This window comes from Ascidia mentula, chromosome 1 (assembly GCF_947561715.1).
Source record: "Ascidia mentula chromosome 1, kaAscMent1.1, whole genome shotgun sequence".
Lineage (NCBI taxonomy): Eukaryota > Metazoa > Chordata > Ascidiacea > Phlebobranchia > Ascidiidae > Ascidia > Ascidia mentula.
The window spans coordinates 20,102,593-20,119,584 of NC_138566.1; the positions used below are offsets into that span (position 1 = coordinate 20,102,593).

Below are 16,992 nucleotides of genomic sequence, written 5' to 3' on the forward strand. Positions count from 1 at the left end.
CACGATCGATTGACTCGCCCTTGCACAAGGCAGACGATGCCAGTGTTTACAACATGGCGACAAGGCGGGGAGTTGCAGCGACTGGCACCCGTACGATCGCGATGATGTTCGCCTGGTGCCGCGTTAAAACCCGGTGAGGAATGATAAGGGGATTACTGAAAGTGATGAGATGCGTCCTGCATGCGCTCCGCACACATCGCAGTATTGTGCCGACAAACCTGCAGCGAACGGCAAGAATTTCCATTGCCTTCTGTTCACCGGTCGGTCAATGTTGCTAGAGTTTATGGTTCTCGCGCCAGAAAATTGAAGCGACGTAGAAAGGTAATCCGATCCATTGCTTTAGTTATTTGGCAGGAGTCCCAATCGCAATTCCAATATAAATTGGCGCGAGGTCTGTGAGGCGTGTACATGGGGTTAAAATTAAATTGAAATTTTTGCTGTTTGTGTCCACATCAAGGCCGGAGGCTGCTCGGGGTGATGTGTAATGGTGCTGAACATTGTTTCAAAGTCACTTGAAACAATGCCGCGGCTTGTTTACCATTCCGAGATTACCAAAACCGCACATTCCGCGCACGGCCAATTTAGTTCGGTGAAGAGGCGCATAAAATTGCATCAGCACGCCAGTCCTTTGTTTTCTTGCCGAATTTGATGCTGACTCGATGTTTTTCTCATCCTACGAGTATGGCATTTCTTCCTTACGAGGCCTTTCTCATTGCGAAACCACCCACCCTTCTAAGCCTACGCCGCCATACCAATCCTACCTTACGTTAAAGATTAGGGCAACGATAAAACAAAACAGATTGGTGTCGCCGACTACAAGGGACGTGGTAAAGAAATGCCACGTTTAAAGCGGATGCCGAGCCTAACTAAATTAGCGACGTGACTCGCATGACGTTGTAGTGGTGTCCGACCGCGGACACAGAAAAAGCGGCAATTAGCACCTTTCCATTAAAAACAGTCGTTTGTCCGGTATACCGTTCAGGCTGCCGGCTTTGTTGGCTTCTAGAGAAACGCCCCTGTTACCGGTTGATGTTGGTGGATCACAGCTGGCCGGATAATCGCGTTTCAATCGCATTACCTCACTTTTCCCAGCACGCGTGGCGGTGGGTGACGTCGTCGATTGGTGGCTAGCTTTTCACCTGCCACTGTGCAAATCCGCAAATGTTCGTGGTTTGCTAACGGCCGGCGCGCCGTGACATTCCTCGCATGAATGACCTCTTCTCAGCCTCCCGACTCATCCGGTGGCAATCCGATTCGGTTTTCCTCCATCCGCCGCAATACTTGACCTTACAGCAAATAACATTCAGTGGCACATTATCATAACATTAAGAATACAGCGCAAATCCGCTGTACATGACAATGTATGTGGTATGACGTAACCTAATTTATAAATAGCCCCTTAAATTCACCACAAGACAGGTTGTTATGAGGGGAATCGTTAACTGCTTTCTCTGCAAAACCCCGTTTTGCCACTCCCCGCCTTGTGACGCAACAACGGTGATGACGCGTTCGCGTCGCGGCAAGTAGCAATCAGCACACGTCACACCCTCCCCGGGGCGTGAAATCTGGCAATTGCCTTTTGTGAGTTTGAAGGCGACTCGATTAATGTCGCGCAATTACAACCAGTCCCCCCCGTAAAACGTGAACGTGCTACGGCATAGGAGTAGCCGCCCGCCGCTTTTCGACCCACTTCCACGATTCTTCGCTCTACATTCCAGCTTGCCGCCAATCGTTATTTTATCCACCGGCGCGAATAACCCTTGTTGAGCGTAACTTTATACAAGTTGCCAACAATTTTGATGTTACATGTCAATCAGCAAGAGCCATGTTACTTGACTCCGTCGGTCGCCATATACTTGCGAATGTATTTATTTTGGACAAGGTGTGGTTGATTGATGGTGCAATTTGTGTGCTCACTTGCTAATTGCTCGTTGGCGTCGGAGGCAATTACAACACTCATGGTAAATGTTATAATCCCTATTCTGAGATATTCATTGCCGATGCACAGCGTAAATGTCACCTGGACAAACGACGACAGCTGCATCACCAAAATCCACCGTTTGTAATTTGCCGATCAAGATCATTGTTTGTCACTTCAATGAACCTGGTGTTAGTAGCGGGACAGCGCCAGTGGCAAACTCTGTAATCCGCCGCTGTTCGATCATGAATATTCATGACAAATCATGCGCATGACTGAAGCTCCCCCAAAGGCCGCCGCACCACTTCCAATTCCCTGATAAAATAATCCTCCACCTATATTTGTGTTGACATCTGTCGGGTGTCTGCGCGGATTGTCAATAATGCAATGTGGGATCAGATTGAGCTCGACATCGACTCATGTAGATTATTGCGCGTTATAATGACATTGGCGACAAAGTGTGTTTTCGTCAATGGCGTAATCCCTCTTGAGCAAATCTGACCAAAACCGCAGGTTTTCAGTTGTCGCCTATATTTGTTGTGTAGTATACGAGCTTCGTGTTCTATTTTTACATCAGTGCGGGCACCTGCAGGGCGGAAGCCACGCCATGGGCGGCGCTCTATGGACATTGCGTCATAAAAGCGTTATGCGCGGCTCTTGCTTGAAGAAGGGGATTCGGGCCAACGCACCGAACATGTCATGGATCACGTACCTCCTGCTCGGTCAAAATTCCTCTTGTGTCGCTGGGCTCCCTGCAAAGCTGGCGACAACTGCCCGTGCGTGCGGGACTTTACGACTATTTAAAGCTGCCGCACACACGGCTCACAATAGGATTTGGTGGCGTCGACAAGTTTCCTTGGCCTCTCCTCCCGGTCGACGGCGAGCCAAAAATGGAAAACATTTTTGTTTTCGATCGCCCTGTGTTTACCTCTAGTCTGTGTCATCGCTCTGGAAATTTCCACCTCATCTAAATGTTTCCGACCACAATCTTTTGCCGCTTGCCCCGACAACAACTTGCAGGTTTAATCAATCCACCACGTCCAGGTGTCCGCCAGCGCGTCCGTCTTTTAATCCACCTGTGCTTGTTTTGACGTCGCAATTAGCATTTAAGCCGATATTGGAGCAATTGAGCAATGATATGAACAACATCCCGAGCCTTGCGCGCGATCGCTTCCCGCGCTGGGATTAGCTCCTCGCGGCGGTTAAGGCGAACCGAGCGCCCGGCAAGTTCTTTGGGCTGAAGCGAGGACGATTAAAACTTTCTCAAACCCAGGGCCGTCGTTCGCCTGCTTGGTGACAAATGGATTACCGCTCTTGTATTTATGCGCTCCGTCCTGAGACGCCCCGATTTACGACGAAAAACCTGTTCGCAGAGCGTTTAACCCACGCGCCTGCTTGGGTCAGTGCAAGATCGCCACGCAAATGGAATGCAACCTGCCCGTGTAACGTCAAGGAAGCTGCTCTGCTGTGGCTTATCAGCACCAGCTCGCATCTCCCTGCAATTTGATCCGATTTCGAGGCGATTTCGGCGACGACCTGTCCCTTTCTCAAATGGCTTTTAGTGCGATTAACGAAGCTCCCAGCGAAACAGCAGCCGATAAATGGGACACGGTCGGTTGCGACTCCTGTGTTCAACTTGCTTGCGACTTGTGGTCTGTAAAGCCAATTACTCAAAACACAAGAAGAGATTTGCAGGAAGAAAGAGCTTGAGTGACGTAATTTACGTGTCGCGATATTTCAGTCAGGGAAATCAGATGGCGGGGTTGGAATAGATATCGCTTTTAAAAGGGATGACCTCATAGGTTTCACGTGGATGTCTGTACGATGAGCTAGTTTCCAGACAAGTGTTGTACAGATAAAGGAACGAGATAAAAAGGCAGAAGTTTATGAGACAGCTTTCGGACGCACAAATTTATTTCCAGATGCGATCTTGCGCTTCCAGATGAAGAGTTGGCTTATCTCCAAGATTGCTTTGTTAAAATGTTGAGGATTTTCATATTTGCGCAGATTCCAAGTACATTCGCGACATAGACGGCATAATACCTGCGTCACTCAGAGCAGCATTAAGTGACTTATTCTGTTGTGTTTATGCACTGAAATCGCACGAGTAAACACGTGCTAGTAATTACGTTTCGTGCGCGTTATCGCAAGTTGCGGCCATTCTCGCCGATCCGGTTCGCATTCCAACGTAATGCATCCGACTGTTGGCCTCTGTGCTGCAGCCGCGTTGCGCGATTAAGCCCGCGTTGTCGCATCTCTGATCAATTACGACCAACCCGCGATAGTGGACCGTGATGACATCCTCGGTTGTGGCGACGTAGACGCGCCGACTTTGGGGCGATAATGCCGCCTCTCGGGTTCGCGGATTATGAGTCATTTGCTCATTATCGGCGCGCAAACTGCAATGATTGAACGCGCCTGCTGACATTCGCAACGTCGCCCGCGATCATATCACGACTGGATCGAGCGAATCGCGATATTGGATTTCGCGCCACAGCGCGGGAAGATAAACAACGTATCATTGTGCCCCTTGTCCCGTACCACCATAATAAGATGCGACAGGAGAAACGTGATTTGTTTACGCGACCGAAGGATTAAAATAGCTGTCCTCTTGTTCGTAGGCGTGTCTAACTCGTGTTCCTCCGCAGGTGTGTTACTGCAACGGACTCTCGGACGAGGAGAAAAGAGAGCTGCAACTCTTCAGCGAACAGAGGAAGAGAGATTTCCTCGGATGTGGAAAAGTGCGGACTCTTCCTTTAATGAATCCTGGGACCCCATGCTCAAAAGTAAATTTTTTGTCCTCTCGATTACCCGATGTTTTGAAGATTGCATTGATAACAATTGTATATTAACAGTGCGGACTACTTCTGCAAGGCGGAGAAATCGTTGTAGTTGCTGCTCGGGCTGAACCGGGTATGTGTTGGCACCCAGCCTGTTTTTGCTGCACCGTCTGTCAGGAACTCCTTGTCGATCTTTTTTACTTTTATCAAGTAAGTGCTCATCACCGAAAGAACAAGAGAAGATACGAACGCGAAATTAACTTTCATTATTTCCTAGGACGGAAACTTGTACTGCGGTCGCCACCACGCGGAAACTGTCAAACCAAGGTGTTCGGCTTGTGACGAAGTAAGATACAAAAATATTCAAGTTGGACAAACGTCATCCTGAATTGCGATTTATATTTGCTTATTTTGTTGCACAGATAATTTTTTCCGACGAATGCACTGAAGCGGAAGGCAGACACTGGCATATGGATCATTTCTGCTGTTTCGAGTGCGACACAGTTCTTGGGGGTCAGCGCTATATTATGCGAGATGGCAAACCAAACTGCACGCAATGCTTCGAAGCTCTCTACGCGGAATACTGCGACATGTGCGGCGATCTGATCGGTAAGCTTACTGCCACGTTTCATACGTGGCAGTTTGTGTGTCCTATTTTCCAAACTTAGTGTTCATTTTCTTTACGTAGGTTTGGACGCCGGACAAATGCAGTACGAAGGCCAACACTGGCACGCCACCGACAAGTGTTTTTGCTGCCATCGTTGTCGGAAATCGTTACTGGGAAGACCCTTCCTGCCGAAAACCGGTCGCATCTTCTGTTCCAAGGCTTGTAGCCAAGGTGAAGATCCTTGTCAGTCGGAAACCGACTCACAGGTTGGTAAAATGTTCGTGTTTTTGTGCAAAATATACAGTGCCGTGCTTTGCGTTCAACTAAAAGTGGAATTTTATGCTTGCAGCATAGCTCGTCTCATTACGAGACCGCGCAAACGCCCAAGTCGCATAACGTGCGACATAGTCTTAACCTGGAGAACCTGTCGCAGCAGGAAAAGGCCTGGGACAACAAACCACCATCGGTGGGCGATTCAAACGTCTTCACAGACTCTCCTGTGGCTGCCTCCGGTCCCGAGGTCATGCGCTACGCGGACTCTGCCCACCCATACCTAGCCGTCGGTGCTTCCCCACATGCAAATTCTCCCACCACGGTTAACACACCGCGGAAGTCCAACGCGTCCTCAAACAACGAAGATGCGGTGACCTCGCCCAGCAGCACGGTGTCGTCCCGGACCAAAAACGGCGTACCATTCCCGCAAGGCCAGAACACTTACAACAGTACGGACAGCAGTGGATACAACAGCAGTAGCACGCTGGATGCCATCGAGCATCAAAACAGCATCAAAATGAACGCTGGCGCCGCGTTTCACCCGAACATGTTTCGACCGTCTTCAAGTGCGAAAGTGACACGCCTCGATAAAGAGGCAGACGATGGAAGTCACGTTACCGCCACCGAGTTCGTGGCATACCAAGCCAACGGCCGCAGCTCGCCGCCCATTATCTCCGGTGCGCGAAAAATGTCGCCGGAGATGCAAAAAACCATCGCAGCTTTCGATAAACTTTCTACGAACGGAAATTCGCCGCCGGTGAAAGTGACCTCGGGACTTCCCCACTCTAACGCTCCGATTCCTGCACCACGTGCGAGATACCCAGCCTCCCACGTGCCTGTACCCAGAAAGCAGCCCTCGATTGAGGAAGAAAATCCGTGGATGAGGAAGACAGACTTCCACGAGAGTGCGCGCAGGTCACCACCCCAGGAGAGGTCAAATGCACCCATGCAAAGAAACGCGGGCGAACGAATCATCAACAAAAACCGTTGCCGTGATCCGATAAATTCTTTTGAACTCTCGCCATCGGATGAGAGCAAGATATTTACTTCGAAAACTCTCGATCACGAAGGTATGTTTTTTGCTGCCAACGATTGCAAATTCGCAAACTAACAAATACAATATTCTGATTACATTACGCATTACGCAGACGAGACAACCTCACTGCCACCCGAAGCGGAGAAGCCGGAAAAGGGACTAAAGAGCATTTTAAAGAAAACCAATTCTACCATTAGGCACTGTCACCCACAGCTCGACTCCGCCCCCTTGGACCAAATCGACTCTGCGTTCAACCGTAAGTTATATATCGAGTACACTGCTAAGAGATTGTTAGCCTGCAGTGTTTTCATCAATATTTTACAATGCACAGAAAATATAGAATCAGATGACGAGGATGACGCTGCAGGATTCGAAGACGCCCGAAACGACTTTTCGAGCTTTCAAAGAGGAAAGCGTCTTTCGGCAAGCGCCCGAATGCCCGCGCCCAATCAAGAAAGGCAGCCCAAACAAAAGTAAGTTTAATCTTGACCCTATCAACATATCAAATAGTTGCTTTTTCAATTTGCTGTCATCTTGCATGTTTTGTGTGTTGCCAATCACCATCACATGAACGCATGGTAAAATATATGCACATTTGCACCATTTTAGATCGCAGCCCAAAGCGCGCTTCCATGAGAGTGCAATCGGCCGAACGCACAGTGCCCTGAATTTAGATGAAATGGACGATGCCTTCATGCGATTCGGCGGCAAACAGAAGACTTGCAGCAAAGCGAATTGGTTAGAATGAAGTGATTTGCATGCAGTTATTTGCCACATGTAGTTTCGTGTAATTTATCCTTAATTGGGATTGCTTTGTGTTGTGTTCAATAACAAACGTAGTTGCGGACAAAAGTAGAATACAACATCCATCGAATATGTTTAATTTATTCTCGATTTTCCATTCTCAACATTAAAACGTTTTTTACAGCTCCAGCAAAACTTGCAGCAAGAAGTTGAAGCGAACACGTTCAACCGACTTTGCATTCGAACGTCCACCTCCTGGCTCTTCCAGGAAAAGCAGGAAGCACCGGAGGTTTATAGAAGACGAAGAAGACGACGACTGGTGTTCCACCTGTACGTCATCGAGCGACGACAGCGATTATGAGCGATGGGACCGATTTGATGTTGGGTAAGAACTACAAGTCCAAAGTGTACATTTCTGCTGATGCTTTGACCTGGTTTTACAAATCGTGTTGTTTTCATTCAGAAACAAAACACCACTCAGCCCCAACACCATTATACGGCGTCTTTCCGCACCCAACAGCGTTCGCGTAAACGTCACCAAACCTCGTCATTCCCACCCTTTCCTTGGCGACGGGGCCGAATTCAATGCTGGGTTCCTCACGCAATCTTCCGGCGTACAACGACCTGGTATGCCAAGGAATTACTCCACGGCATCCCATTTGAGATATAGGTAGGTCAAATAGTAAGCGTTAATTTTGTACGAGAAAGATTTTGTGCACTCCCAAACATCGCTAACATCTGCAGAAACCATGCCTTTCCAAACTTATTGCTATTTTCGTGCCTCAACAACTTTTTTTTGTTTTTTGCAGACGAAAGCACGGGAAGAAGCATTGCATCGTTATGTGATCCCCTGATATGCGTTTCCATGACGTCAACATCATTCGCATCATAAGTTCCTTAATTCGTCGAACGGCACTCAATACTCATCGCCACTCGACGATCCAATCTTAATCTCCAAAGCATTCTCTTGAGAAAACTTTTGACAAATCGGACGATATTGCGGACATCAAAACGCTTTTCCGCCTCTGCTTAACTTATTTTTTTCGCTTGCGTTTCCGCAACATTGTCGCCAAGTAAATTCACCACGAGCAGGTGTGAATATTTCTACCGTTGGTCGTTGCATGTTTTCTTTACCATGACAGAGTGGTGCACGCTCATTTGCGTTATTCTGATATTGAAGACTAGCTGCTCAATATCATTCAATGTGTTTCAAGCCAACTTAACAGGGAGATCTTTTCTCTGCTGTATAATTGCGTTCATTTTAATACGATTTGTTTTCTTTGGCATTCCCACTTCGACCACTACCCTTGTTTTACTTTTGTCAGATTCCATGTTTTTTTTTTATCTTGCAGCGCTTTCACATCGACATTTTTTGTTTTGTTTTCTCTCTTTATTTTGTAAAAACCTGTTTTTGAAGATTATATTTGCGTGCATTGTTCTCTGTTCAAAGCTTTGCATATTTGCTCGCGACTGACCAATCACAAATGTCGCACGTCACGTGTTCACCGTTGATATAAGCCTGAAACGTAAAATAAAATTTCTGCACCAAATATTGACGAAAATGCATTGATCTTGGTTTGGAACATTGTATTTAGTACAGGTTTAAGTACCATGTATAGATAGGAATATCATGTATTATCAGGTGAGCTCGCATGAACCATGGGATGGGCAGTGTCCAAAAGAATTGCAAAAAATAATTCGTAGGATTTCTATTTATGTGCATATTGTAACAAACCCCTGTAGGTAAATATGAACCCAAACACATGTAAACAAAGTTGTGACGTAAATGGCAAAATGGGTGTTAAATATTAGACGCGGCCCATGGGAGATCACTACGAGAAAAAAAGAAAGTTGGTGTTTCGTTTCTGTCGTGAAAGCAAAGTGTAGAATGTATAAACTCCTATTTACATAAACTCATAATTTGAACTTTACCACATAAACGTAAAGGCACTTGCTGCCTTCTGTCCAAACCTATTCTTGATTGACAGGCGAGTGTGTGTCGAAATGGGGGAATTTAAAGGTAAAGTACCGCCATTCGTCCCGCTTAAACTTGGCTCTTTGGGTTCTGTTGTCACGTAGTTTTGTCACCTCATCAACACCTTATGTCAAAAGGGTCAGCAACATGTACTGAGAACGGATCATTGCAACGCTGTGTTAACGTGAGCAGATGTTAGCATAGCTGATTTTCTGAAAAGGAATTCAAGTCATGAGCCGATTTTCTGGCTTTGGAAAACACATCAAAACCTACTTTTTTAGACACAAAGGTGCCCATAATATTTTTGTGCCGCCGTAACTGTTTGTTACTCCAGCTACTTGTATTTAGGAAAAGTTGCTGCAGTTGGAATTGGAGCAAGTTGTTCATGTCTTGTTTACTGGGGTGCTGTAAACCTTTCATCAAACTTCAATAAAAAACTTAGCATTCCTACCAATGTTTTAGAAACTGAAAAACTTAAAGCATATTTATATCTTGGGTAAGGTTATTTTTGTGAACAGTGAAATTAAAATCAAAATTGAATTACTTTGCCCACAGGCATTCTAACATAAGTAAATATACTTTTGTCTAGTTATTTTGGCTATATGATTTTTGCTCAGAATAATTGCATTTATTTTATTGCTAGCAACAATAAGTTCTCACCCTATCATGAAAACCCAAATAAAGGATCACTAAGCCCTGAAGCCAGGCAAGCTATAAGGGAAATTTTTCCCGCCCCATTAGGTAAGTACATACAAAATGAGAAATTAAACTATTCAACAACTATATTATTTTTTCCAGCAAAACTTATCCTTCTGGTTGACCGAAAGGGTGTTGATCTGGCTGAGGATTATGTGTCACCTTGGTCTGTTCTCAGAGATTCTTATTCCAGAAACAAAGACATCAGATTAAAAACTGTTGAAAAAATTGCCTCTTATAAAGATTGGAGTGGTATGTATTGTTTTTTTGCAATGTTGTAAGTAACATGATTGAAATACTGTGGAGTTAAACTGCATCAGTTTTAAAAGTGTGAGTTAAATAGAAGCATGCCTTGTATCAATTTTTTTGCACAAGGTTTGTGGTGAGGATAGCAGAAAAGAATTTTGATCTGAAGCAATTGTCTGGATAACTGCATGTTTTTGAAAAATGTTTGAGTTTGTGTTAGTTTTAGGATGTGCACAGTTTTTTGATGAAATTAAAATCTGGAATGAGGTTTTGTGAAGCAAAGTTTTACTAAACAAAGCACGTCAGTTATTCAGGGACATGTTTTGGCACAAATATATGCAATATTACGAGTTTAAATGTTGTGAGACAGAAAACAGACACAGAAAGAATAGAATAGGATGGAAAGCCTCGTATAAGTTTGATGATAGTGATGATGACTTTCAAAATATTGACCTGGGTAAGTTTGGTTGCAGACGATGTTAGTTTGTGAAACTTGTTTTCAAAGTCCATAGTTTGTGTTTTTCAGTTAAAACGAGCAAACTCTTGATTCGATATACAACATAAATTTAAAATAAAGCTATTGTGATTTTTTGTACCATTTTGACACGTAAAAACTTCCATACATTGTAAGCATTTCCTGAACACTATTTCTGTTTGTTTTTTACCAACAAACTACTTATGTACAGATGCTGAGTTTCGAACCTTAGCACAGGCTTTAGATCCAGTCACACTGGTGGGACTTGCTAGAACTTTTGATGTTGATATGCGACTCTTTCTACCTCCACCACCACTGAAACCATTAAAAAATAACAATGAACTGGGTAAATTTGACAATATTATTCTTTTAGATATGCCTTCCCATGTAGGTATGAGATGTTTTCTATGTATGACTATAGTGAATCAACTTTTTATACTCATGTTCAGTTCGTTACAGCCAGTAAATCTATCTCTACCATTAAAACAAGTTTACATAAATGGCTGTTGTTTGATTTATTCTTTTTAGAGGACTTTCTTCGTGAAATGCTCTTCAGACTACCTCAAGAAGATGTGGAACAGTGTGTTCGCTATTTTACTTCAGGTGCCCTCAGTCTTAGTGAAGAACAGCAAATGAAAAGAGTAAACAGAGCACTATATTTTTTCTGAAACATAGTGATCCACATCTGTGCAGGTTCTTTTTGCTTGTTTCAGGGTGGGTTGTGGTGTTTTGGCGGAAATGGTTTAAATTACACACGCGACATAATGCCCCAGGAAAAAGTGGAATCTTTCTGCCTGCAAGCTTTGGTCAAACACTCTAAGGTAATATTTTGCTAATGCTGCCAGGCATGTTACGGCTTGAAAAGAAGCGATTTTTTTTTTATTTTGACGGTTATGGCACTTTCCGGTTGTTCTACTTCGGGAAAAAAAAATTCGTTAGAAAGGGAAGTTGCCTTCCTTCCTGTAAGTAGGTTGTAACATATTTTTGGAACAGTTGTAATCCCTGGTTGCTTGCTTTCGATGCTTTGATCATTCGATCAGTCTAGATCTAGAAGGTGTTGACGGCCTAGAGCTTGTTTCGTGCCTTACAAACTCGTTAATGCCTGTGTACGTTTGTTTTAGCAAACAAAGTAAACTTTTTTAAAGTCAGCCCCATAGTGAAGATTCAATATCGTGTGTTGAGTGAAAATCTTGACGAAATCGCCATCTTTGCCTCCAGTGTCAAAAATATTTTAAAGCTTCATGTTACCGGAAGATATGGTTTTTAGTTTAGTCAAAATGTTTTGTTCACGTTAAGTTCTGGGCTGGGATTTGGCTTTTCTTGCTAACGCGCGTCGGCCGTTCGAAGAGTCTGTAGGGACGGATTTTAACTAATTCAGACAAAACCATCTCAAAAGCAAAATATGTGTGATTGTGAAGCTACGACACATTACCAGAATCCATATCACCTTAGTAGTTTTAGGATTAAGATGTATTATCCCCTTACCGATTTGTATCTTGCTAACTACATCACACTAAAAACGCGACGACCCGAAAAAATAGCGCACTTACTCTTTGGTCGATGTTATGCTTAACTCAAATTGCACTATTTCAGGTAAGCGACTTCGTAACTCCATTACCGGGTTACCTTTATGTATTGGTGGTTGCGTCCAGTATATTGTAACAGACTTAAATCCATAAACTGAAAAACCTATTTTGTGCATTCTGTCAGTTTGAGGAGCATTGTGCGATGATGGTGGATATGGGTGTCTTGCAACTACTGCAAAGAATCAAAAAACTTCGCCCCAACAACTGGAAAATCCAACGTAACATAGTCAGGTTGGTACCAAAGGCAAAGTATTTTGTTATAAAACCCAACGATACCAACTGTTGCAGGATAATAGGGAATATTTGTCGATACCAACGATTTCATCCTCAGATATATCGTTCCGGTTGGGTGACTTTGCTCGCCGAACTGTGCAATTCCGGCCACGCACCCATGAGAATGCAGGTACGCCCATATTGCGCCACCTGACGACTAAAGCACAATATTTCGCACTCACTACAAGCAATTTACATTTGGTTGCTTTTATTTTCAGGCCTCTCGTGCTTTGGCAAATCTGGACCGTGACACGATGAAAGACGTGTTTGAGGATGGGGCATATCTCGTCTATCCAAGATATAGATCGAAGTAAGGGGAAACTTCTTAAAACCAAACATAAACAAAGAAATTTTTTTCTAATTTCTGCCAACATTATGTCTAATGCTAACATCATTTCTATTTTGTTCGTATACTGTCCTCTCGTATGTCTGTATGCAGTTATATAACGTAGGTTTACGATCTAAAGTACTAAGCAAACGATTTTATCGTTGGTATTTTGTCCCGGGACTCAACTCTGGCCCAAACCAGTAATATGTAATCGCCAATGCTCAGTTCATGTTTGTCTACTAACACCGACAACAACACCAACCGCAAATGAAGAGAAAATCGCCCACTGAGCTCCGAAGCTTTTACTTACAAGCTAAACAGCTAAAACGGGCGCGAATTTGTCCACCTGGAAATCCTTAATCGCCGCCCGAAAATCCATTCTCGCAGGGATTACGATTCGCATTTAATCCCGATCGACGCAGGAGAAGCGCTCCGCGCAGCGCACCCAGCGGAATTCGGGTATTTTGGTTCGAACGTGTTTGGTTTGTCGACAGATTAAAGCCCGAAGCCGATGTTGTGTTTATACACGGACTGATGGGAGGAGCGTTTTACTCGTGGAGACAACAGGAGGGAGTGAACCAGAATGAGGAGGATCGGACCGATTGTTGGCCGGAAGTAAGTTTATCTATTTACCGCAAGATGGCGCTACATCTTGTGCACAAGTTTAGTTGGAAGTGCAAACGCACCCTGACGCATTGGTCGCGCCCGACCAATATACCAAGAAAAAAATCTGATCGGGATTCGTGCCCAGGATGTCCTGGGTTCAAATCCCGGTGTGGTCAAAAAAAACCTGGAAACCAAATTAAGATATTTGCAAATTAAATTTAAGTTGCGGGCTTTGGTAATGAACGACGCTCTGTTTGGCTTCGGATTGGTGGATACAGGGTATATGTGTTTTTTGCGGATACGAAATAGAAACAATGTATTATGTATTTTTTGTGTGTTATAATGTTGCAATATTCTGGAAAAATGTAAGTGCATGTTTAGATGCCAAATTTTTTAGACAAGTTCAGCAAGTCAGGGCAGAAGAACAAAAAAATACACTAAGAATTAACAAAGGCAACGAATTTAATCTTTTCTGCAATAAAACAGGCGGATAATTTTGCGTCTATGAAACGGTTACCAATTTTAACGCGGTGTTTTGTATCTCATTTCTACTCTGAACTTTGGCCTAAATTGATGTTTGGTACTTACTAAACTTTTGCAGAGAAAAAAATAGTTTTTTTAGTGAAACGAGAAAAACTTGTGACGTCACAAACCAATAGCAGCTGTCTGATTTGATTAAGTCTATCACAACCTATCTAATTTTCAATCGCTTGGTGGTGCAAAAGAAGCGCCAATGCTATTCCGGGTTTCTGTATTTCCTCGTTCACATGTCGAGGGTTGCCCTTTTGTTTAAATTTTCAAGAGTTTTCATTTCAAAGGACTGGATTCCACGTGACCTCCCGGGTTGTAGGGTTATGTGTGTTGAGTACGACACCGAGTTGAGTGAATGGATGGCTCTGTGCCCCCACGAAACTGAGAGACGAACCATCTCTTTCCGAAGCAAAACAATTCTTGATAAAATGAAACTTGCCGGCCTCGGTGACAGGTAAATCACCATGACGTCACAAATTTATAACGTTGGTTCGTCCCTTTTTGTTTGCTCGCACGAAAAACAGTATTCCACATGAAGTACACCTAGCTCGATAACCGTCTTCCACACTTCTTTTATATTTGCATGTTAGTCTTATCATGTAAAAACGAAGTATTTGACTTTATCACAGGCCAATCGTGTGGGTGGCTCATTCAATGGGAGGGCTTATCGTTAAGCACTTGCTCATGGACGCCATGCAAAACTCAAAGAAATACGGCAAGATACTGAAGAAAACCAAGTTTGTTGATCATGTTTTATTCGTACTTGCAATGCTAAATGCGTTTGTTTCTATTTAGGGGCGTGTTGTTCTACAGCACTCCGCACTTTGGTTCTCAACTGGCCAACTATTCACGCAAGATTCGACGTCTGCTTTTTCCTTCTGTGGAAGTGATGGAACTTAGCCATGGTAAGTTGAGGCTTATTTTGAAAAATCCAAATGATTTCGTTTCCACTAGTGTAAGTAGAGTGGTTAATATCGTAACATGTTGCCGGTGTCTTGGCGAACCCCTATATTTAGATAGATATTATACTTATTTTTGTATCTATTTTATAAATTATTTATCGTAAATTGAGCTGAAGAAAGTACATGCATTGCTTTGATCTATTATGTCCCATCAGTGTACGTCACAGATCATTTTGGCTCATTTGCTGCTACAAAATGTCGAATGTGTTTTTAAAAGGTTACAACTAACTACTATTTCATACACTTTTCGTATCACTTTAAATTTGAGCTGTCGACATTTTTAGGGAAAACATGCATTTTCACGACACAAAAATCGTATACATATTTCGAATAAAGGTAGCGTTTAGTAATAATTTACATTTTACACAGACCATGCGAGTGTTGAGTGTTGTTTTTTCAAACCGTTGTTTTTCTGGAAACTTTTTTATCCAACAAACCAATTTCATTAAACCCCCATCACTGACCATCGCAAAAGCTGATTTGTGAACAAAATCGAATCAAACATCAAATTGCGTAAAAAATTGACTTCATTAACCTGTCGTATTTTCGCAACAAGACCTTCCACGCAAGGCCCGAAATCGATCGACGGTCGGATAAGTAGGCGCATTTCTTTTATCTCGGCCTTTGGTATCTCGTTGACACATTAGTGCGCGGAAACGCATTGATTTTGTCACGGATTTGCTGATCTGTGTTTTTGCGTTAGATCGCGCCGCTCGATTGGCTGATGATGCACTCTGCGTCAAGTGTCACTCACACAAAACACAGACAACAAATTATTACCAATATTCCACAATAATGTCGGCTTTTCTTTGTTGTTTATCTGAAGTTCATCATTACAACAATTACTAGCACATCTTCAGCATGACGAGTTGTCCATTGTTAAGCAAGCTCACTATATGGACTCATAATTTGAGGCGTTTAATCCTCTTGACACTTAATATTTTTGCAGACTCGCCTACTTTAGGTGTACTTAACGAAAACTTGCGCCACCTGGTGGAGAACACGAAGTTGCGTGTGTTGAGTTTCGGGGAAATGCAGACCACCAACATCGGACTTGGGCCGCACATCAAGATCCATATCGTTCCGCCAGAATCGGCAGGTAACCCACAACCCCCATTAGTGTCAGAGTTTGAAATGATTCAACTGTTTGTTATTAGGACTATTATAGCTTTGAGCCGTGTGTGTGCTTTGATTTTAAACAACTTATACATGCTGCAAAGTGTTGGAAAAATCAGTTTGCGTCATGCGCTATATCTGGTTGCCATGACATGGAGACGATGTTTGAAAGAGTGCGATGGTAGTCATCCTATTTCGGCACTACATAATAAGGTCTTTGTTATGGATTATGGGCGACTATTTCTTTAATGGTTGCCCTGTGACGCTAATCACTGCAGCAAGTTATTTGTGTTATTTTGCCTCAAAACCCCGAGAGACTTCAAATAAAGTCCATATATTTTGACTAAGTTTGTTTCTGCTTGTTTAGATGCCCAACATTTATTCAGTTTTTACCTCGTAGCGATGTGAAAATGTGTGTATTTCATAATTCTCAACCAACAACATTAAATATGCTTCAGATCCCGGCGTTGGAGAATTCATTCTTGCGGACACAAACCACCTGAACATATGCAAACCATCGAGCAGGCACAGTTCTTTGTATCAACAAACGGTCAAGTTCATTCGTTCGTGCGTGGCCCCGCCCCCAACCAGCGAAACGTCTGCCAGTGAATCAACACAGTCTCAACCTGACACCTCTCCTCTTAACAATAATCCGTTTGTCTGGTGACGTCAATGAACGTCATTTCGTGTAACTGTGATCACTAATAAAGTTTCGTTTTTATAAGGTTTTTGCCTAAGTAGGTAAATTCCTCCAGTTTTATTTAAATTTCAAGTTGGCAGTGTTTTAAATTTGAAGTTTTCAGTTTGTCGTATTTGTTTTGTCATTTATGTTCCTTATGT

At 43.4% G+C, this 16,992-nt stretch overlaps 2 protein-coding genes across 3 annotated transcripts in view; both read left to right on the plus strand.

Moving 5' to 3' along the window:
- The window catches only part of LOC145892515 (uncharacterized), a 41,670-nt gene extending 32,771 nt beyond the window's left edge, over positions 1-8,899 (plus strand). The window contains exons 5-16 of one of the 2 annotated variants that reach the window (XM_082982013.1): positions 4,567-4,704; positions 4,774-4,908; positions 4,976-5,044; positions 5,121-5,307; positions 5,387-5,571; positions 5,655-6,648; positions 6,727-6,870; positions 6,946-7,087; positions 7,224-7,352; positions 7,543-7,743; positions 7,822-8,028; positions 8,168-8,899. In XM_082982013.1, coding sequence (XP_082838139.1) covers positions 4,567-4,704; positions 4,774-4,908; positions 4,976-5,044; positions 5,121-5,307; positions 5,387-5,571; positions 5,655-6,648; positions 6,727-6,870; positions 6,946-7,087; positions 7,224-7,352; positions 7,543-7,743; positions 7,822-8,028; positions 8,168-8,204 — 2,568 coding nt within the window. In that variant the 3' untranslated portion in view covers positions 8,205-8,899. The remainder of the gene's footprint in view (positions 1-4,566; positions 4,705-4,773; positions 4,909-4,975; positions 5,045-5,120; positions 5,308-5,386; positions 5,572-5,654; positions 6,649-6,726; positions 6,871-6,945; positions 7,088-7,223; positions 7,353-7,542; positions 7,744-7,821; positions 8,029-8,167) is intronic. The other variant, XM_082982014.1, reaches the window with a different exon arrangement.
- Positions 8,900-9,438: 539 nt separating this feature from the next.
- LOC145893984 (protein SERAC1-like) lies at positions 9,439-16,857 on the plus strand. The gene is made up of 16 exons (XM_082982413.1): positions 9,439-9,622; positions 9,682-9,829; positions 9,977-10,074; positions 10,132-10,281; positions 10,962-11,096; positions 11,279-11,391; positions 11,464-11,571; positions 12,461-12,567; positions 12,625-12,739; positions 12,828-12,919; positions 13,432-13,552; positions 14,362-14,528; positions 14,704-14,811; positions 14,870-14,979; positions 15,986-16,135; positions 16,611-16,857. The coding sequence occupies exons 1-16, from the start codon at positions 9,565-9,567 to the stop codon at positions 16,817-16,819; spliced, it is 1,989 nt and encodes a 662-aa protein (XP_082838539.1). The 5' UTR covers positions 9,439-9,564; the 3' UTR covers positions 16,820-16,857.
- The last annotated feature ends 135 nt before the right edge of the window (positions 16,858-16,992 follow it).

Excerpts from the sequence above, each read along its gene's own strand:
- LOC145893984 (XM_082982413.1), top strand. The coding sequence starts at position 9,565 with ATGAGCCGATTTTCTGGCTTTGGAAAACACATCAAAACCTACTTTTTT. Across the intron at positions 9,830-9,976 it reads AAAGCATATTTATATCTTGG|CAACAATAAGTTCTCACCCT; the intron begins GTAAGGTTATTT and ends TTTTATTGCTAG. Across the intron at positions 13,553-14,361 it reads GGACCGATTGTTGGCCGGAA|GACTGGATTCCACGTGACCT; the intron begins GTAAGTTTATCT and ends TTCATTTCAAAG.